The following is a 22,500-nucleotide window of genomic DNA, read 5'->3' as shown; positions in this document are numbered from 1 at the left end:
TTCATTTGTGACTTGTGAAAGTTTGAAACCTGGTGTGGCTATGATGAATGTGTGTACATATCCACGGCAGTATGGATGGACTTCAGCTGGGCCCAAGGCTCAGAGGAAATGGTAGAGTCACTTGCAGCACTTTAACGGAGGTGGCCATGTAAAGCTGATGTTTGTTTCTCCCCAAACCCCCCACATGCACACACACATACTTTTTTCGTCCTCCTCAGCCTCCTCCACTCCCCTCCTCCTCCCCCCACTGTCTCTGTCTGAAAAGCAATTTAACCGGGAGTGAAACAGATGCTTGCAACACTGTAATTGCTCTTCGCATCGAGCACAAGACCGTATTACCCCTCCTGCAAATTACCCGCACAAGAAGGAGGAGGAGAAGAAGGGAAGAGAAGGAGAGAAAAAAAAACATCTCCTGTAATGCCTCACCACCCCACACACACACACACACACACACACACACACACACACACACACACATATTCTTGAACAAAATAGCCGAGACAGAACTGCTTTGTGTGGCGACAGGCCCTCTCCTGCAGTAGATAATTCTTCCTCACGGCTTTGGCAGTGGTTTACTGAATGCTGCTATTATGCTCCGATGTGCTTGCTTTTGTGGGGCTGTTGCACCGTTCCACTATAAAAGACCACTGCAAAGTGTGTTTCGCTGAACGCCGCTGTCATCCTCGCAAATCTTATCGCCCGGCTTTTGCAAAAGCTGACAGCCGACGACATTCTTTCTCCTCAGAAGAATATGTTTGTGTTGCACAGTGTGTAGACCGTGTCTGGCTACAACAGTGCATACAATACATATCTGCAAGTATTGTACTTTTTCAAGGTATTTAAAAAGGTGTGTGTGTGTGTGTGTGCGTGTGCGTGTGCGTGTGCGTGTGTGTGTGTATGTGTGCGTGTGTGTGCGTGTGTGTGTGGAGTGGTTTGGCAGGGCAAGCCTGGTCTCTGTCCGCTGCTCTTCCTCCTCCTGCTTAATCAGACGGCCTGCTCCATATGTCAGTCCTCATCAGGAGAACTGCCACAAGGCCTGCGCAACATCTGCTGAGGGCACAGGGGAACAGCCCACGCCGCCCCTGCTCCTCCCTCTCCTCCTCTATCTCTCTTCTCCTCTTCTCCCCCTCCTCACCCTCTTTCTGTCTCTCTCTCTCTCTCTGTCCATCTCTTGCACATTCCGGCTTTTGTTTTGGTTTGTTTTTACTTTCCGCTTTCTCTCCCTTCGACCACCGTAAATTCTTTACTTCCTCCAAGCTGTGCAGACACACACACACACACACACACGCACACACACACACACGCACACACACACACACACACACACATGCACGCACCCTCCTCTTTCATTTCCTTGCGGGGTGAGGTCTCTGGTGGTAAACACCATATGCTCTTCACGCGCGCATCATCTCAGCCGCAGGTCTCCGTAGCGATGACAGGAGAAAAGCGCAGACAATGTTATACCAACTGGCTCCGATGCTATGTGGTTGCCACTAGCGATTGGCATCCCGCCAGGGACCTGTCACCACCGAGAAGACGTTCTGAGACCTTTTGAGACATTGTCGCTGGCGTCGCAGCAGATGAGCCCCCCATAGTGAACTTCCTCATTGGAGTTCCATGGTCATCTGTGACTGTGTGTGTGTGTGTGTGTGTGTGTGTGTGTGTGTGTGTGTGTGTGAGTGTGTGTGTGTGTGTGTGTGTGTGTGTATCTTTGTGCTTGTGTAATGTCATGACTGCCAGCATCAACATTCTCAGTTCGGAAGTTTCCTTACAAGAGATGAGCCAAGAAGATTGCTGTCGCATAACCTCAGAAGCCAGCCACCATGTCTGTGTCATATTTCCCAAAGCAGGCGACTGCCTACTCCGTTGTCGCCCAGTGACACTGCAGGGCCCAAGCTGGGCAAACTTACTCATCACAGATGGAAAATATCCAGTAATAGATTCACAGAATACACATTCAGAGAGGAGGGTCTACTCTCCATTCATCCATCCATCAATCCATCCAGCTATCCATCCATCTATCCATCCATAAATTCATCCATCTATCCATCCATCTATAACTGTTGCCAGCAGTTCTCTCTGGATGAATAAAGTATCTATCCATCCGTCCTTCCCTTCAAACCCCTCTCAGGCAGTTCCTTCATATTGGTGTGTGCTTAAGCATCTCTCCATATTTGCAACTCCATGAGTCACTCCAGGCAGCACACATGGACTGATAGACTGTCACTGCCAAAAACTTCTGCTGGCTGACTGACATTGCTACTAATTGAAATCAGTGAATACAACTCCTTCAGACCGAGGGGAACAGTGTGTATGGGAAAGCAAATGCATGCCTGGCTCAGAGCTCTGGCAGAAACGTATGTATCGTTGATGAGCTTGGAACGCTTTCTCCTCTGCCTCATCAAGCCTGCGTGTTTGTGTGTGATTACTAAAGCCATTTCTTATAGCTTTCAGCCTTACAAAACAAACGGGCACATATGAAATATTGTTCACCGTCACATGTTTGGAGTTGGGTTAATTATGTGCCAGGTTCTCATAAAAGCATGAAAGCACTTCAGTGTGTGTGTGTGTGCATGCGTGTGTGTGTACGTATTTGTGTGTATGCTTGTGTTAATTTGTGTATGTGTGTGTATCTGTGTGTGTGTGTGTGTGTATATGTATATGTGTGTGTGTGTGTGTGTGTATCTGTGTGTGTGTGTGTGTGTGTGTGTGTGTGTGTGTGTGTGTGTGTGTGTGTGTGTGTGTGTGTGTGTATGTGTATGTGTGTGTGTGTGTGTGTGTGTGTGTGTGTGTGTGTGTATCTCTGTGTGTGTGTGTGTTTGCATAAAGCATGAAAGAGTATCCGGAAACATCTGTGCCATCCATCTTCTCTGTGCCTCTTCAGTCGCCCAGATGGCTCTCGGATGTCAAGAACCACTTACCGCAGAAATACTGTGCATTGCCTTCCCTTAATGAATGTTATTGTATGGATGTTCATGTGTCACTGAGAACTTTATTTCTTTGCCTTTAAGGGTAGAATGTGTATATTCTTGAAAGTTATCACAGAATTCGTATTATTATCGTATTATCGTGTATTTAGCATGTGTGTGTGTGTGTGTGTGTGTGTGTGTGTGTGTGTGTGTGTGTGTATGTGTGCACACCCATACATGTGTGCACTTATGTACGTGCATGTGTGTGTATGCAAGGGCTGCCTATTTGCATCCGAGTGCATGTGTTTAGGTCTGCCTGCTGGAATGGTATGCAAATGTGAGGAGAGAGGAGGACACAGCAGAATGGGCAGACAGTGAGTGAGCAGGAATGAGACAGAGATGGATGCAGAGGAGGAGAGAGAGAGAGAGAAAGAGACAGAAACAGAGCCAGGAGGTGTGTGTGTGTCTGTGTGTGTGTGTGAGTGTGTGTGTGTGTGTGTGTGTGTGTGTGTGTGTGTGTGTGTGTGTGTAGGGAGATGAAGCCAGCGTTGAGATGGGGTCAGCGAGAGGTCTGCAGCAAGACAGGCTGTGTGAAACTGGAGCTCTGCCTGTTTTGCTTTCTATCTGTGCCCCTTTCTTTTCATATCTGAATGATTCTCTCTCTCTCTCTCTCTCTGTCTCTCTCTTGCTCTCTCTATCTGTCTCCCTGCAGCGTCATTCGGAAACCTATCTTAGCTCGTCCACCCATTTGGCAGTGCTCTCCACACCCTCACAAAAGGCGCCCGACCGCTGAAGGAGGACCTGGACAGGCCTGATACTGGACGTGAATGGAGGATGCAGGAGGACGAGCGGCATCCTTTTCTCCTCCTCCTCCTCCTCTTCTTCTTCTTCCTCTTCTTCTTCATCTGTTGGGATGGGGAGGGGGAGGGGGAGGAGTGGGGCGGGCGCGGGCCCGGGGGGGTCTGCTTGGGGGATCCGACGCCCACGTGCCAAGCTGTTGGGGCTTCAAGCTGTTGGGGCTCCACTGAAAGACAGAGGACTGGAGGGGGGAGCTCTGGGAGAGACGCGGCAGCGCTCAACACAGGGGCCGATACTGTAGCATAGAGATAAGACAGACACCCCACCACACCGCACCACACCACACCACACCGCACCGCAACGCCTCCCTCCCTCCGACCACTCCGCTGGTCCAGCTGAGCAGAGGACACTGTCAGGATACTATTCGGACGCTTTCTTTTTTTCAGTCTGTCGCGCTTGTTTTCCTTTTTTCTTCTTCTCTGTCTGTCTGTCTGTCTTTCTGTCTGTGTTTTATTCCTCCTTTCCCAGGTTATTTATGCGGGGTGCTGCTGGAGTGGTGTGGTCAGTGGTGGCTGGAGCAGGAGGCCAGTACGGAGACGCTCGAGAGCGGGGAGGCCATGAATCAGGCCACATTGATGAGCTGCCTCCTGAACCACCAGACTGCCAGACCAGCTCCCTCTCAACTCTCTCTCTCTCTCTCTCTCTCTCTCTCTCTTTCTCTCTCTCCCTCTCAACTCTCTCTCTCTCTCTCTCTTCTCTCTCTCTCTCTCTCTCTCCCTCTCAACTCTCTCTATCTCTCTCTCTCAACTCTCTCTCTCTCACACACACACACACACGGGCAGAGAGAGAGAGAGAGGCAGACACACATAAATGCACATACACACACCATCTCCCCGGTCTCTCTCAGCAGGTATCTGCAACAACCCCCCCCCCCCAACACTCACACAGTACACACACACACACCCCACCCCATCACAGAAGAGCTTCACTGAATTCTGGGAAACGAGACATGATAAGAGTCTGCAGATCTTTTTTGTTTTTATAATTCCATGAAGACAATAAGAAAAGACGACGACAACAACAACAACAACAACAACAACAACAACAACAAGTGTCTCCAAGTTGCCTGCGTCTGTGTTTCCTGATGAACTATTCTCTGGTACTCTTTGTGCCGACACACTGAACAGAGATTAGAGAGACAAACTGACAAAGTGTGTGCACAAATCTGTGGGATTAGTCATGTCATGTCATGCCACAATTTGCTGTAAAAAGTTATTTCTCTCTTTCTATCTTGTGTTTATAATTTATCTGTACTGATATGTTGATACCGCACTTGTGCAGTTGGTAAATGAATGAAACGCAGTTGGTGTGCAATGTTACATACAGATGCCATAATGAATGTCAATACCACTGAACCATACATTCACCATAGACAACAATGTATTTCTCATCTCAGGTTTTCGGGCTGAAAGCATATAGGTTTTAATGTATTGTGCTTTGTTAGTTATTTCAAATGTTTACCCATTCTCAAAGCACTTACCATTAAACCACTTTTTTTCTAACACACCTCCTCATGGAAGGTATACTTGGCATAGCTACAGACCTACATACATAGCTACCCAATGTCTTCTTTGTACAGAGTGAACACCCCTCTGGAACAGACATATGTCTATATTTGAGCCCTAAAAAGAGACACAAAACATAGAGGTGTGTAATTATGTGTCTATAACTGCATTGCTGGGAGAATAATGATCATTACAGTTTGGTGTATGGTAGATAGCATCCTCTGAGCTTTAAGTCTTGTCCTAGGCGTTCGTTGAAGCAATAATAGTCGAAACAGACCATGTGGAAAAATTATGGAAAGAGTCTGTGAGTTGGCTATCCGAAACCAGTGAGAATTTATTTTGTTCTTTCAAGTACAGTAGTGTGTTATGTTCTCTATTGATTATCCTTGATTAGCTCCCATGGGAAGTCCCCTCCACATCACCCTGTTCCTGTCTAATTTAATAACCAATGCATTTTTTAATGTTGTGAAAGACAAACATGGCCAAGTGCAGTTAAGTCTGTGGAAGAGAATGTGACCCTTGTCACTGTGACCCTTCCTGACCACATGCCTGTGTGAGGAGTATAGCTGGACTTACTGTGTGGGACACTGTGACTCACGAGTCTCGAGGTCCTCAGTGTAACACCTGGCTATCTAATGGGAACACAAAATAAGAATGATGTGTCCAGACATCTTCTCATTTAGTGAATGATGTGTCCAGTCATCTTCTCATTTAGTGAATGATTAAGCCAGGATGTCAGACCAGGACTGGTTTGACATCAATAGTATCTGATCTACGGAAATTAAGCATTACAAAACATGAGTGAAAGTTTCCCAGATGGAAGGACAACAGGTTTTTTATATTTGTGTTCCCCAACATTAAGCAAACTGTCCTTACATTCAGCCAACAGAAAGTATTGTCAATTCAAAATGTACAACTGTATACATTGTATATTCACACATTACAAACATGAATAATATGAATCATGATGCTCAAAGCAGACCAACGTCATTAACATTATTATTATACATTTTTTGTACGTAAAGGATCAGGGTTCGGAAACTTAATGGGGTGTAGCTAAACGTTGTTATGCAAAACTTTAGAGATGTTAATGTATTAATCTCCTTTACAGACATGAATTATGAACTGTGTGGGATGTTGGAGAAAAAATGTCTCTTTTTTAATTAAAGTACAGTGTTACCTCACCTAGTCTCTTGTCCTCCTGTTTGCCTGCCAGAACGTACTCTCTCTTGGTGCAATTGTCTCTGTATTGAGAAGGTGAGGGTACTGGTTCAGTTTGATAAATGTCTCCCCAGTGAAACTCTGTCTTTTCATTCACTTCCTCCTTTATTAACTGCACACAAGCAAACAGGCCTAATCACAGACTCTTCAGTTGACAATGAATCACCCAGAGAGAGAGATGGGGGGGGGGGTAAAAGTAGTAGTGTCCAAAACAATCCATTTTCCTTCCTTTCATCGTTGGCTGCCCTCTCATTTCAACTTATTCTCATACTCTCAGATGAGGCTGGCTAGATCTTTCATTAATATTTGTTTTGGTCTGTGTTTGTCTCCTTCTGTCTCTTCTCTTGTCTCGTCTTTCAAAACAAACTCAGTCACCCACAAACAAATAAGCACAAATAAACAAACACAAATAAACAAGCACATTGTGTTCTATCCTACTGCACTCATTCTCATAGCCCTTATCGCTCTTACTTTACGCTGTCCTTCTGTTTTGTGTGTGTGTGTGTGTGTGGACATAAACTGAAGTCTTAGCTTTCTCTTTGAGACTTTGAGACACTTGCATATATTTCTCTTGTCCTTTCACTCTCCTGTCATTTGTTTCCCATCTCTCCCTTTTCCTCTTTCCATCCCTCTCTCCCTCCTTCTCTCTCTCATCCCCCTCTCTAATCTCCTGGTTGTCACAGAGTAACAGTGGTGGAGGTCATCAGGGCCCTCTGTTCTCTGCCTGTCACTAATTCTCTTCTGCCCTCCCTCCATCCTAATCTTCCCACACCTCACCACCACCTCCTCTCCAGCGACCGCTCCCACAGAAGCGCGAGGAGCTGGGGGGATTTCAGGAGCATCTGTTGTGCAAGAGCCAGGAGGAGGAGGTGGCAGAACCCCAAAAGAGACGGTCCTTCAGATGTGTGTGTGTGTGTGTGTGAGAGAGAGTGTGTGAGTGTGTTTGTGAGTGTGTCTGTGTGTGTGTGTGTGTGTGTGTGTGTGTGTGTGTGTGTATGTGTTTGCATGTATCACACCTGGCACCTGGTGTCCCCACACGCCTTCAAGCATCAGGGCGCTGCACCACTGAGTGTGAGTCATGACGACGGACAGCTCATTAAGGCGCACATGGCTTCCTCTCTCACACACACACTCTCACACACTCTCTCCTAGCCACCCCAAGAGGCAATTAGCGCATGACGTGGAACGTCTCCGTGCCTTAATTACTGGTGTATTTATAAATGATAAAGCACCCTCTCTGCTGATAGGGAACTTCAGGGGATGGGGTGGCATGAGAGAGGAAGAGAAAAACAAACCAACACAACATTTATGTGACATTCAACAGCAACAAATGTGTAAGTCAGCCTCAAAGTGTCAACTTAAAGTGTCAAGTGTCATGACTTGCCTATGTTACAGGACATGTACTCAGGGTGCGATTTGTAGGGGGGGATGGGTGGGATTTCCCACCCTCTGGTCTTGATATCCTCCCCTCTGCTTAATTATTTTCATCGCCGGGGGGGACAACATTTTAACAGTGTCTTTCAGTGTTTTAACAGCTGCAAGAAATAGAAGCTTCATGGTCTTTATGTTCTGGTTCGTAAATTATTTTCATAAAACTTCAAGTTGCCCTATAACTTTACTCTCCAAACTTCACTGCACTGTAGCCAATTAACTGACAGTATGATAGTAGGCTATTTATTTTCTGCAGGCTATAATAAACACTTTTATTTTTTCAACTTTTGCAATATTACGCACTTGGCTACTGAACGCAAATCAGCAGGAGAGAGAATGCACGTACAGTACGGAGCGTGTAGTGCAATGTGTGCTATTTGGTTACCAACTAACACTGTTAGCCAATTCACTAACTCAAGACTTCAGTGCCACCAAACTTATTAAAAATCATCTCCCCCTCTGGTTTTTACACAAATCGCACCCTGCATGTACTCTTTAGGGTCTCATGTAGGTTACATGTGGGAATTCTGATTGATTCTGATGATTGAGAATCACAGGCTCAGTCCCTGCCTCAGTCATTGCAAGCGCCTCTTGATTGATTAATCACCACTACTGTATGTGGAATATTGTGGATACTGCTTTTAGAATTGATTTAGATGAAGTGTTAGTTAGTATAATTTGTATTTTAGTATATTTAGTATATTCTTTATCTTCTACTGTCCTTACTGCTTAGTTTTGTTCTTATATTATATACTTTTAATTACTTTTTCTGCTGTTAGTGAATGTGTGTGTGTTGTCTGTATGCTACTGAGACCTTGAATTTCCCCTGGGGATCAATAAAGTATCTATCTATCTATCTATCATCTATCTATCTATCTTCTCGCACCCAATGTATATTCATGTTGGAGGTTATTATGATCTGAAATTGTGTGTGTGTGTGTATGTGTGTGCAGTATGTGTGTGTGTGTGTGTGCGTGTGTGTATGTGTGTGTGTGTGTGGTGTGTGTGTGTGTGTGTGTGTGTGTGTGTGTGTGTGTGTGTGTGAGCATGTACACTTGTGCGTGTGCGTAAAACAAATGTTCATGTGCATTTTTAAAACAGAAAGCAACAGCATATCTCATAAGAGATAACATCATTGAGAGACATACACGAGCACATATCTCCCTGGGGTGCTGCTGTAACTGTATAATGTGTTCAGTGACACAGAGACGGAAAACAAGCTCTCTTCCTGAAAGGTGACATGTCCCCCTTCCATTCCTCACTGTTCAGACACAGTTATGTGAACACACGCCCTAACCGGCTCTCATGGGTGACACACAGACCCAATCCATATCTCTTCCCAGTCTGTACCTATTTATCACCTGTCAGTTTAGATCTAAAGACAACAAATCTGTCACTCACTACAGAGCTCTTGAGAGAAAAGTGGGCTAAACGCGACTATTTTTATGGTTGGTCAGATAACATCAGCAAGGAGAAAGTTAAGTGCAAATCAGTGTAAGAAATCATGTGATATATCTCCATTCACAAATAATTAGGCTACTAGTATGTACTAGTATGATTTGTCAAATTTGCTAATTATAATTTCTTATATTCGTACATGAGACAATACTTACAGGATACAGGAAATATTTACACCAAGATGAGGATGGATACCTTCAGTGCTGCTGCGTAATTTAGCTAGACTTGGAATGTATAGGGCATAAACATCAGACACAAAGTCTGACATAAATTGCCAATACAAAGCCACCAGTGATTTGAGAAGGTAGACACAGCCAGTCATATTTCACCTTTATCTCCCTTGCGCAGTGCCCTCAGTCTCATTTGATTCAAACAGAGGTTCAATTTTTAGTACAGGCGTCAAGGGACTGTTGGAAGTCATCTAAATCAATGACAAATCGCCTCAGAACTCTGGAGAGAATATAGGCCGTTATATTAGAAATGAACACACATTCACATGAATGGTTTGTATTTCTAATAATGTCACATTACATCACATGGAGAATTAACCAGGAATCTCTGAGTCCCAGGAGGTTTTTCTTATTGTCATGGGTAGCCTATGTTAAAGTTGGAGATATACTTGCACGCTACATGCCTCAACTGTTACACACTTATTTGGCCCTACTTATTTCATACCTGAAAATCTTTCAGTCATGCCAGGTTTTGTGGATAACACTGCCACCAAGTGGATTAATGCTTAAATACACTTTGGAATGATAAATACATTTTAAATAAGTAATGCAAAGCATTGAAGGAACAGATAGCAGCCAATCGTTGAGAGGTATTTTCTTTCATTGTCTTATCTAAACAGCAATCAGGGAAAAAAGGGGGAATCAGCAATGCCATTGCTCTCTAGAGAAAGTAGTAATAGCCTTTACACTAGAATTATTCTGCCTATACTTTGTGTCAGTTACAATGTCAATAATACAAAACATGATAAGATTATGAATTGTCATATGAGTCAAGATTTATAAGTCGACTGATATGAACCTTGTACTAAACGTCATCAACACGTCTATGCAATATCGTGGTGTGTGGCGCCATCTACTGGTAAACCTGAAAACTATGGAATGTAGCTAGATTACGTCATTGTCTGAGAAAAATCAATTTATGGGTCATCTTATCTACTAGGTCGCTGTAAGTAGTAGCATGAGTTTGGGAATCATAAATTAGAAATACTGATATACTCAGAACAATTTGGTTTGGCCTTGTCAAGTTTATTCATGAATGGGTCAATAATATCAAGGCCAGGTACTGCACAGACATAGTTATTAAAGCCTTAAGAATTTGACAGCTACCATTAATTGGTGTAGTACTCCTGAGGCACCAATTGGCATGTCATATAGTATTAACAAATGCATAGCTTAAGAGAATTGAATGATCAGGGCAAGGGCCTGAATCTGACAGAGTATAGATATTAAAATGACTAAACTTTAAGACTTCATGGCCTTTATTACTAAGTTAGTAAGTGAAATTAGAATTGACCCAAACAGGACTGAAAACAGAAAGTCATTAAGTTCATATTGTGGAATGCATGCGCTATTAGCTACTTCCCTTTGCTTGTTAAAATAGATATTTCTAGAAAGTCGACCGACGTTGCACGCCGTCAATAATCAATGTGTTTGTCTCTGGGTCTCATGAGCTACTTTCCGTGGCAACGGAAAATATCTGGCCATGCAACAATATTAGATTATATTGGTTAGCCTAGCTGAGAATTTAGCCTAACCCTTTTCGTCATGACCGAGCGGCATTACGTCGGGCGAGCCGCATCAAACGGTCAGATTCGTATTGGATTTTATTAAGCAGAATAGGAATATTATTTGCTCGATTAAAAAAATACAAATAATAACGCGAGAGTTTGCAAGTTGGCTCCAGACTGTAGTTACAACTGTCAAAGGGAGAGTGGATACGCGCATGACCAGGCACACATTACTGTATTACTGTACTCGGCCGCGAAGATAATATCCGTATAAAAAATAGCCATAATCCAGAGGTAAGGAATCGAAGACTGCATCGAAATCGAACGCGACTGAGCCTTTCTGACCAATTTCCACCGCTTCTTTTTCTTTTACTCTAACCAACTCTCGCAGCTGTCGAAAATTACTGCACTAAACATATTTTTGTGGCTCCCTTTAGCTCCAGCGCAAGGATTTTTTTTACTCCTCCTTCGTATTAAAGTCGCCATTTTGCTTCACTGCCTATAAAAGCTTCTTCTATTTTATTATTTTCTTTAAGGAGTCGACGTCGTTTCTATCCTCTGTCTCCTGCTTTTTGACATTTCTGGAGTTCGTTTTTAACGACAGGGTTGAGGTTAAAGCGGTACCTCGTGGTTTACATATTAATGAAGGAAAGAGACGAGCGAGTCTGGCAATAAGGTGAAAGTGTTCAGGTTATTTAATTTGCATTTCCTTTCCCCCTTTGCTGGTTTTCTTCATTTTCTTCGTCGTCCCCTCCTCACTGTTCCTCCGCGGATACACAGCGGGGGCTAGGAGCGTGGCTACCGACCGTGACGGCTGTCTGTCCGCAACGAACCCGGCTCACGGGACGGCGGCAGGTGTGATTGCCATGTAACATCAAAAGGCACCGAGCGAAGAGTAGGCTACAGCCTGACCCCACGTGGGTGACCCGGGTCACCCGGCCACTCGTGTTGGGTGGCTCCAGCTTTCCAGGTAGGTGTGGCCTTCAAGAAATGAAGCGCACGATCCGTTTGATTATTTACGAATAACAGTTAAATAAACAAACAATACCTCTGAAGTTTGCTTAAAATGGCTCATATGAGAAGACAAGAATGAAATTGGAGCGTTGACAAAAGTGTCTGAAAAACAGTCCACATCATATACACACATTCTCCAGGGTTAGTATGTTATGTCATGTGTATTTCTGTTCAACTTGTGTCAAATAATAGAGTTCAAGATTGTGTTTTAAGAATGTAAGCATGTCTGTCCACTTATCCCTTTGTGTAGTCTGTGTGTGTGTGTGTGTGTGTGTGTGTGTGTGTGTGTGTGTGTACATGTATGTGTGTGTGTGAGTGATATTGTGTGTGTTTGTGTCGTTAAATTCCCCAAATACCTCAGCTATTACACTTACCAGCTGTTTTTTATATCATCCTATTACTCTTTTCCTCTCTGTAGGACGAATTTGGCTCGGGAGGGGAGGAGCAGTTAGCCGTAACAGCTGAGATGATCACATATGTCTCAGTGGATAATGTTGTTAGATAATGTGGGATAATGTAGTTAGCCCCCAAATGTGCGCTGATAATGTTACAGTGCTTCGCTTGGCACTCAGATTCAGGCTCCCACCAACTTTCGGTTATGCTGCATGGGCCTTGTGAGTGGGTCTGGTCGCGTCTGGGTTCTGTTCTTCTCTGGCTGTTGCCCGCCTGGCTTGTGGTTTTTAGCAGCCAGCTGACAGGCTGAGTACCTTCGAGCAGTGGCGATAGTGTGGGGTTTTTATTTTTTTATTTTTTTTGTCTTCATCATGGTAGACAGAGCAGGGAATTGTCCTGTGTGGCCCACTCAGCCAAACACCCACCCCTGCACTCCCTGCTCGAACCCCCCCCCCCCCCACACACACACACACACACACACACACACACACGCACAGTCCATCTTTCTGGCAGCGTCAGCTGCAAGGCTCTCTCATTCTCTCAGCAGGATTCTTCTACAGCTTGAGGTACAGACAGGAAGCAGTGATATGTGTGGGAAGAGGCCGCCCTCTCTCAAGTCATGCTAAAGGTGGACGGCCTCCTCTCTGAACCAGCACTGTGTGTGTGTGTGTGTGTGTGTGTGTGTGTGTGTGTGTGTGTGTGTGTGTATTTGTTTGTGAGTGTGTGTTTGTTTTTCTGTGTGTGTGTCTATGTTCATCCATGTGCGTATAACTGTATGTCTGTGTATGTGTATGTGTGTGTGTGCTTTTATGCACAGTATGCATATAGTTTCATAAATTAAACATGACATGACATTTATGGCAGTGATTTTATAAACATATTGGCTTATCAGCATAGCTCTGCTTTTCAGCTGTTCTCCATTATAATCTGTCATGTTCATGCAGGCCTGAGACTTCATGTGATTTTGATAAATGTATAAACGTGTGTGTCTGTGTTTGTGTGTGTGTGTGTGTGTGTGTGTGTGTGTGTGTGAGACAGAGTGGCATGGGTATGTGTGAATGTGTGAATGAATGAGTGGGTACGTGTGTAGCCTCTTTGTTGAATGCTATCATGGCTATCTCTAAACGGGTGAAAGAGGCATGACGTTGAGGGGCCATTTAGTTAGCGAGTTAAACCCCCCTGAAAGGCGTCAAAAACGGCCTGACCTTTTTGGGCCCGTTCTAATCGAGCGCTGAAGTGACGTTAATGCGTGCTAATGGGAAGCCATGGTTTCGCCATAATCAATCCTGTTTATTTTAATTACTCATTGTCAGACCCCATCCATTAGCATACCACTGCCGCCGATTCCTCTCCAGGATTGATGGTCTCTGATCAGACAGAGACAGTCAGAGTACCCCCCCACATCACCCCCCCCACCCCCACCCTTTATTCGTTCGTCTGTGCATGTCTATTCTTTTCACACCAGCGTTGAATGGAATGAATTTGGTTATGGCGGTCAGGGATGGAGTAGGTGGCAGATATCGTCCTGAATTACCGTATAATCCATTAAATAGGCTATGTGCTTATGGGCGCCGGGTGGAGGGTGGAGGGTGAATGGCTGTCGGGAGAGGGGGCAGGTGAGTGGAGTGGGAGGGGGGCGGGGGGGGGGGGGGGAGTTGGCTGAGTGATTACGGGGGCATGAAATAACGAGCGAGCCGTGGAGCCTCTGGAGTTGATACCTGAGATACTCAAGGCTCCTTTGAATGAAGCGAGATGAAAACGCTTCTCACCGGCCGCAGGCCATTCAAGGACACGCAACCCAACTGCCATCTGTGACTGAGCAGAATAAGCGGTCACTATTTATTACAGAACACCCACACACACGCACACACACACACCCACACACACACACACACACACACACACACACATCTCATTCACCGTTGACACAGACCCAGACACAGACACATACATACAGAAGGGCAACTGGTAGGGACGTTCTTTAACAGTGTTGAGATTAAATGGTGTATTATGGATCTGGACTCCCTTTTACTGTTGATATGGACACATCAGGTGGTCGTTGAGAGTTAGTCAGAACCAGGTGTTCCTTTTCCCCTCCAAACTGAGATGACCGTTCTTCACTAGATAGATATTGTTCATGTTTTTATAAGGTACTTCTGTGTGTGTGTGTGTGTGTTTGTGTGTGTGTATGTGTGTGTGTGTGTGTAAATGTCTGTGTGTGTGTGTGTGTGTTTGTGTGTGTGTATGTGTGTAAATGTCTGTGTGTGGCAGGGTGCCTAGTTGTGTTTTTGTCTGTGTACATGCATTCTACATGTGTGCATTTGGGTTATGCCATTAACATTTAATGAGGGTGTGTATGGGCACACACTTCACTGTGATTGTAATGGCTTGCTTGTATTTCTTGAGGCTGAGCTTGTTTCCCTGACCCCTGCAGGCATGGAGACGTCCAGTGGAGCCCGACTAGGGAAGCCCCCGTCAGGGGTGGCCAAGGGCCGGCCTCCCAAGCAGACGCATCCCCCTGAGACGGCCCGCACGGGCAGCTCTGAAAACGACAATCATGGTGAGCATGCAACTCACAGCACTGCGATGCACACACATACACCACACACATTCATGCGTGCACACATAGAGTATACACACCGCACACACATTTACCCCAAAACAGACACGTGACACATGCAGCCCCCCACCCCACATCCAAGCACATAAACACACACCCACACACACACACACACACACACACACACACACACACACACACACACACACACACACACACAGACACACACACACAGGTAACACTTTACTTGATGGGTGAGTTCATAACACATTCATAGCAGCTATCATAAACTGCACATAAAGCATTCATGACTGTTTCATGAGACATGACTCAACCTTCATACCAAACCTTTTATGAATGTGGAAGACAGAACGATGACAACTTGTCAAAATAAAAGTCCAACAATCGCAAAGCAGCATTGCTGTTTTTCTCTCCAGCCTTTGTAAATATTTCATGAATATCTTATGAAGTCTACATCGAATGTCACTTTACTATACAAGTTGTGAAGTATTCATAATCACTGAATTTAACACTGGGAGGTAAACTAGCCTAGCCTACATTCAGCTGACCCGTATTTGTGTAACCTGGAACGGTTGGACATTCCCAGTAGCAAAAGATGATAATCATCTGCAAAGGTATCATAAAACAAATACATTTTTATGAAACAAAAATTATTTGCTTGACCATGTTCTGTCTTTTTGGCACTGGAGTAGCCCATTGACTCAGATGTGACGTGATCAGGTAAGAGGTTTGGAACAAAAATGGCAATGCTGCTTTGCAATTGTTGGACTTTTATTTTGACACATTTTTGTCGTACTGTCTTCCACATTCATAAAAGGTTTGGTATGAATGTTGAGTCATGTCTCATGAAACAGTCATGAATGATATATGTGCAGTTTATGACAGCTGCTATGAATGTGTTATGAACTCACCCGTCAAGTAAAGTTTCACCCACACACACATAACGCGCACACATCAACCCCCACCCCCCTAGATCCCACCTCCCAACCCACACACACACACACGCACACACACATACACATTCCCTACTTTGCTTGATAAGTGTGTACTTTATCAGCTGAGGCCTTGCCGTAGGCTGCGGAGTAGTGTGGATTAGATGAGACTAAAGTGCCGTGGCAAATGACACCCTTGTCTCTGGGAGCCGGCTTTGATGTGGCAGCGCACGGCGGCGTTTTCGGCACGGCACTGTAAAATCTCTGGACACGCGTGACATACCGTTTTTACATCTGAGAAACCTGTGGAGAAGCAAAGGGGAGGGGAGGGGAGGGCTTAGTAATGAGATAGGAACTCACCACTACACCACACTATGCTGCACTACAGTACACTGCACTACACTGCACTACACCACATAAGCACTGTGCACAGCTAAATGTGTCCGTCAGTAGGCATGTGTGTGTGTGTGTGTGTGTGTGTGTGTGTGTGTGTGTGTGCACGCGCATGTATATTTGTGTCTGTTCATAAGCTTAGTAGTGATAGGACTTCACAACTACTGTACATCAATCCTTTGCAAGCTATGGGAAATTTGCCTTTGAGTGAGCATATTATTGTGTGTTTTTTTTGTGTGAGAAGTCAGAAACATGCTTATGGTACACTGGCCAGACTGCATTGGACTGGTTTAGCCATCACTTTGTATGCATGCTGTAGAGGAGCTCTCCGTGCAGTCCAACTCGCAGCGCTGCCTAATTCAGACAGACACATTTCTGACAGCAATGGAGAGATGGAGAGGGGAGAAAAACACACACACTCTTGGCATTGAGGGGCTGTTTAACAGCTCTGTCTACTTTTGGGAAAGGGGGCGAGTGAGGGGCTATTAACTCAACTCCCACAAGGCCTCAAAAAGACAGAGAGAGAGAGAGAGAGAGAGAGAGAGAGAGAGAGAGAGAGAGAGAGAGAGAGAGAGAGAGAGAGAGAGAGAGAGAGAGAAGTGGGATGGAATGGAGTGGATTCTGGTGAGAGAAAAAAACAGAGAGGAGAACCGCGTTCGTGTTCCATAGGGGGGTCTCTTAAGAGGGCAGAAAAAGTGTTCACAGAGAAAAGTGAGTGGGGGACAACACAAAAAAGCCTTGTTGAAGCCTCTCTTGAAACTGACAGCAGTTTTTACACTGTCATAGTACACTTATGTCTGGGTCTTTTTTGCGACCTGTTGAATTTATAGCAGAGAACATTCTTCCCCCTGCTGTGTGTGTGTGTGTGTGTGTATGCCTTATGTGATTTGTGACGTTCTCCGAGTAGTCATTTGACTCATGGCCAATGAGATGCTCGAGCTGATGTCTTTTTTTGTGTAAAACATGGCTGGATCTTATTTTGCTCTTGTTACTCAATAGGCTGATAAGTGATCAGAAGTATTAAGTGCAAACCGCAAAAGATTCAGACAGTTTCCCTTGAGCACCAAAGATAGATTAGAGCCGGTACATCCAGGCCAAATTGGGTAAGAGGACAACAAGCTCGCTCTTTTGTTCTCGTTTTAAACAACCAGAATGACATTCAAACTTTTTGCCCATGTTGTTTGAATTAAATGCGAGAGCTTTTGATGGTCGTTCTTCGTTGTGCTGGACCGCATTTGGCTTGTTGTCGGGGAGATGTGTGTTTCATGCCAAAGCGGCGGGGTCTGAGTGTGTGTGTGTGTGTGTGTGTGTGTGTGTGTGTGTGTGTGTGTGTGTGTGTGTGTGTGACTGACCATCCATGTTGGCTTCACGTCCAGAAACCTGTGACCTTATTTTAGACACCCCCCAGCCCGTACACCCCTCCCCCTCTTCGCTGGATCGTTCTGGAACCATCTCAGCCAGGACACTTCTCCTAAGCTTGCCACGACATGTCACAGAGAAGCACTAGAGGAAATTTCAACCCACATAACTGAGAGTTTTTCCATCTTAATCCTTTGGAAATGCTTCAGCAGCAGCCCACAGAAAACCATAATAAACGTCAGTGGCTCTGTCTGGGCAGATGGATTAAGCTGTGCAAGGAGGCTGATTGATTAATTGACTCTCATATACCTCTAGCACTCTTTCTATCGATGCTAGTCTGCTTTTGCGCTTCTGATGTGCTAAATGCTATTCCCATTTTTTTGTGTTCAAATTGTGTTCATTTTTTGTGTTTGCTGTTACCACTTCAGAAGAGACTGTTTGTCATACAGTAAGTCTTAGTCTTCCGGCTGATCTTCTGTAGAAGCACTTGGTATTGCTTTTGATTTAAATGGATGACAAGTCAAACAGCAGTGCATTTTAGAGGGCCAGTCAGATTGCAGCGTGTTGGCACTTTCAGACAGACCTGTGGATAGCCAATTGCTTGGACAGACTTTGATTTTTGTTATTGTGTGTCATGGATCTCCAGAGATTAGTCTTTGCTAGAATCATTTTTTTTTTTCTTCTTTTTTTTGTAGCAAGGAACTCATAAATCCTGTGTGTCCACCAAAATTGTTTCAGCAGAATGTCAGCTTGAGGTTTATGGATTACATGCTATACGGAGAATCCAAATGCTATGCTTAGGCTCTTGGGAGCGATTCAACGTTGCTCAAGAGACCCTTGATATAACTCAATAAAGAAGAGTTGGATATAGTCTTCAGGCGTCCCCCAGAGCACTGGGGGAATAAGCATTCCTAAGCTTGCCATTAGCTGGGCTGTGGTTGTCTGCCACTGCATTCTGTCACGTAAACAAAACCCTCCAGGGGAAACAGTGGCGGCAACAATAGTGGTATGGTGCCCCTTACACACAACACTCTAGAGAAGCGGTCGGACTGTAACGCTGCCATAACCAAAAGTTTATTCTCCGCAAAGATGTGGCTGAGCATAGCTAAGTGTCTGGGACAGTCTCTTTGTGTGTGTGAGTGTGTGTGTGTGTGAGAGAGAGAGTGTGTGTGTATGTGTGCTTGTATATGTGTTAGATGGTGTCAGCCACAGAGAGTGTGACATGGCACACAATACCAGCAAGCATGACAGCAGACAAGCCTTGTGGCTTGCACTGCCCTCTCCCAGACATCAGGGCCAAGCAGGAGGCTCGCAAGAGGGCCCTTTGAGTCATGGAGAAGACCACTGCTGTTCTGTCTCTCTTTCTCTCTCTCTCTCTCTCTCTCTCTCTCTCTCTCTCTCTCTCTCTCTCTCTCCCTCTCTCTCTTTCTCTGTCTCTCTCTCGCTCTCTCTTGGGATTCAATAGAGAAAAGCCCACAAAAGGAAGAGTCATTACTGTGCTGTTATTGTCCTGCCATCACAGCTGTGGCACATTGATGGCGATTCACTGGGTGACTTTTTTCCTGGAGGAGCTTGGTAAGCTTGGTGGAGTGGAACACATCAACGCTTATTTTCAAAAGTGCTTAACAAACCAGAGGCCTGTTTTCAATGCTCGTCTATTGTCCTTGATCAGAGCATGTACAAATAGGAAATGAATTGAAGCTTGATGATATGATGATCATGCTTTTGCAGTGATTTGAACATTGTGTCTGTTCTCAAAGAAAAAGCCTTTTCTTTGTTTGCATGATAATGTGGCTGGCCAGAAAGTGTGTTTTTATTTAAAAGTAGTGGGAAAGGAAAAAACAGATGATATGGCGGGTTTCAGTTCTAGTGCTCCTGCTTGCCTTATACAGGAAATAATTGATGCAAGTGGCCCTCTCTTATGTATACGTAAATCTGGCCAGAAATCGTAAAACTGCCACAAGGCCGTGAAAAATTAAACACTTGCGCGGAGTTCCACTCGTGGCAGGAGGGGAGAGGCAGGCGAGCGCCTGCGAATGCCAGGAAGCCAAGGAGGGAAAGGAAACAAGGAAAGCGTCTAATGCCGCTGCTCACCCCCCCGACCCCCCATCCACGGCCCAGCTCATGCTGCTGCTCTCACCCTCTCGACCCCCCCGACCCCCCATCCACGGCCCAGCTCATGCTGCTGCTCTCACCCTCTCGACCCCCCCGACCCCCCATCCACGGCCCAGTCTCGGCACGGTGTGCAGCAAATGAAAAGGTGCTGGGAGAGAGCACCCACACACATGGTTGTGTGAACTAACCATATGGTCATTTGGATTTAAATTTAGGGGCTTCTTTTGTTGTTGTTCATTATCCGCGGCGGTGCCAGCGGTGTTTGTGATACCGTTGCCATGAATGCTGCCAAGCCAAACTGAACAGACTTCCTGACGCCACCGTAGGCTACCTGTCTAGGGTTTGTTAGACAGGATGCTGGAGGTTGGGTTTGTTAATAACCATGGATAAGTGTTCAGAAAAAAAGGAGCAAAAGAAAAACATGTGACTGATTAAACATTCTAAGCATTCCCAGCATTCTCTGGGAGATTCCATTCCACAGTGCTGTGTGGTCCTGTGGAGCAGGAGCCCAGTGCTGCTGTGTGTCTTCTAGTGTCCCCCCTGTAGACCAGTGCTGCTGTGTGTCTTCTAGTGTCCCCCCTGTAGACCAGTGCTGCTGTGTGTCTTCTAGTGTCCCCCTGTAGACCAGTGCTGCTGTGTGTCTTCTAGTGTCCCCCCCGTAGACCAGTGCTGCTGTGTGTCTTCTAGTGTCCCCCCCGTAGACCTGTGCGATCGATCACTGCTGATAGGTGGCGGGCGAGTCTGTTGATGTCAGGTGCAGGAGGGGTGCCCCCGAGCCGGCTGGCTGGCAGGATGGTGCCCGGTATGGGGCACAGAGCAGAGGACGAGAGGAGGCAGAGGGGTCACTGGTGATCGTGAGAACCCCCACGGACCCCCTCTGTGCTTAGCATCACAAACCACTCTCCCAAATATCTCCCCCTTGCCCCAAGATGGCACACATGCATTTGGCAGGACATGCAGCTATTTGCCATGTCAATAAAGCCATTTAGTTTTAAATTTGAGAGCGAGCGAGACAGAGAGAGCAGCTCAGGTATGAGGGTGGTAGAGGGCACAGCGGGCGCAGGCGGGCATTATGCCCTGTGCCCTGACCCATCACATCGTCTCCATCTGCCGGCCGATCAGAGCTCTGCCCAGCATTTCGTCCCCAGGCCCGCTGTGCCCACGTTAGCTGCTCATTCTTCAGCGGGCTGGTCATGGCACTGCCCGCAGGGGAGGCAATCTTCTTCTGCAGTCACCATTGGTCAGTCATTGGTTTGTGTCTGTGATGTGTCTGTGTAGAAACTTGTGTTACAGGGCTACACAGTTATTGCAATCGCAGTATGAACCAACACAATTACCCTATCGCAAAAGCTACAAATAATCGTGCACAGTTAATTTTGTCACATTTCTGACTTCTATATTAGAGGTTTACTATATTAATTTCATCCTCCTTGACTATGCCGCTTGTGATTGGTGAGTGTGCATAGTGTGTGAGCTGCGCAGAAAATCTGATTTGTGAGCGTCATCGCCGGTCGGGAGTGCTGTGCTTCTTGTGCACCAGGCGTGCTCACAAATCAGGGATGGCACAAATTAAAGAGACATTTGGAATATCGAGCTGAATCAATTAACTGACATTCAAAAACCGCAATCACAATATCCGTCAGAAAAATCACAATTAGATATTTTCCCCAAACGGTGCAGCCCTAGAGTGTTGGTGTGGGAGAGGTATGGGAGATGGAGGGAGGGGAACAGTAGAGGGAGGGAAGTGATGTCACAGAGTCACGGTCATAGAGGAGAACGCTGCGCCATGAGAGCTGGCAAGGGCGCCTCTGGGTAGTGCCATTTCAGATCATGTGCCCGGTGCCAGTCTGGAGCTGCTGAGAGGCTTTTTTTTTTAAAAAGTGTCCTAGAAGACTGTACAGACAGACTGTGAACACACACCTTATGTCAACAAATCCCTGCCACACTATCTCCACTTAGAGCTGCGTCCCTCTCTAGCAGCCTGCAGGGAAAGAGCACACTCGTATTGGATCCACATGTATGCAAGCATACGTTACGTGTACTTCTAAGGCGATTTCATTTGGTGTTATTTCATTTCACCACAGCGAGTAAGCGAGTTAGCAAGTGAGCAAGCCCAATTTCCTTATTATTACCCTAGTAACAGGAAGTCTAAAAGGGTTCTGTCATCAGCAGAATGAGTTATGTGGCGGCGTGAGCTGGCCTTGTGCCATAGGAGGGGAAGAAGTTGATATCAGGTGCGCGCGGCCGGGAGCCCCCCAGACAGATCTGCAAGTTGATGTCGGGGTATTTTAAAAATCAATGCGAGCCTTGGGAATGGTTCCCACTTCAGGGCTGTTGAAACAAGGAAGGATGGAAGGATATGTGATCCAGGGTTTCCCCCCCCCCTCTTTTTTCGTTATTCTGCCCCCGCTCAACCCTCCCCCTCGACACCTCCAGCCATCCGCCCCTCATTTGCTGCAGAAATCTGAATCTCTTCAGGATATATTTTTCTTTTTCAGTTGTCGTTTGTTCCGCTCTCTTAGGTTGGCTCAGTGAAGCTGGCGCTCTTCTGATCCTTTCCTCTCTCCCTCCCTCCCTCCCTCTTTCACAGTAT

At 45.7% G+C, this 22,500-nt stretch overlaps 2 protein-coding genes and 1 long non-coding RNA gene across 6 annotated transcripts in view; 2 read left to right on the top strand and 1 right to left on the bottom strand.

The window, feature by feature from the left end:
* samd10b (sterile alpha motif domain containing 10b) overlaps positions 1-3,797 on the top strand; it is a 79,736-nt gene extending 75,939 nt beyond the window's left edge. Inside the window, exon 5 of the mRNA XM_042097766.1 lies at positions 3,622-3,797. Coding sequence (XP_041953700.1) covers positions 3,622-3,644 — 23 coding nt within the window. The 3' untranslated portion in view covers positions 3,645-3,797. The remainder of the gene's footprint in view (positions 1-3,621) is intronic.
* Positions 3,798-11,169: 7,372 nt separating this feature from the next.
* znf512b (zinc finger protein 512B) overlaps positions 11,170-22,500 on the top strand; it is a 51,471-nt gene continuing 40,140 nt past the window's right edge. For 3 of the 4 annotated variants that reach the window (XM_042099623.1, XM_042099621.1, XM_042099622.1), the window contains exons 1-2: positions 11,170-12,090; positions 14,962-15,087. In XM_042099623.1, coding sequence (XP_041955557.1) covers positions 14,964-15,087 — 124 coding nt within the window. In that variant the 5' untranslated portion in view covers positions 11,170-12,090; positions 14,962-14,963. The remainder of the gene's footprint in view (positions 12,091-14,961; positions 15,088-22,500) is intronic. The other variant, XM_042099620.1, reaches the window with a different exon arrangement.
* On the bottom strand, positions 11,791-12,936 carry LOC121714315. Its single transcript, XR_006033077.1, has 2 exons — positions 12,509-12,936; positions 11,791-12,101 (listed from the first exon to the last, which is right to left on the bottom strand). It is a non-coding gene; the product is annotated as an uncharacterized LOC121714315 (long non-coding RNA).

This window comes from Alosa sapidissima, chromosome 7 (assembly GCF_018492685.1).
Source record: "Alosa sapidissima isolate fAloSap1 chromosome 7, fAloSap1.pri, whole genome shotgun sequence".
NCBI classification, from domain to species: Eukaryota; Metazoa; Chordata; class Actinopteri; order Clupeiformes; family Clupeidae; genus Alosa; species Alosa sapidissima.
Note: the sequence above shows the minus strand (reverse complement) of the source record. Positions and strands in the feature narration are given on the sequence as shown.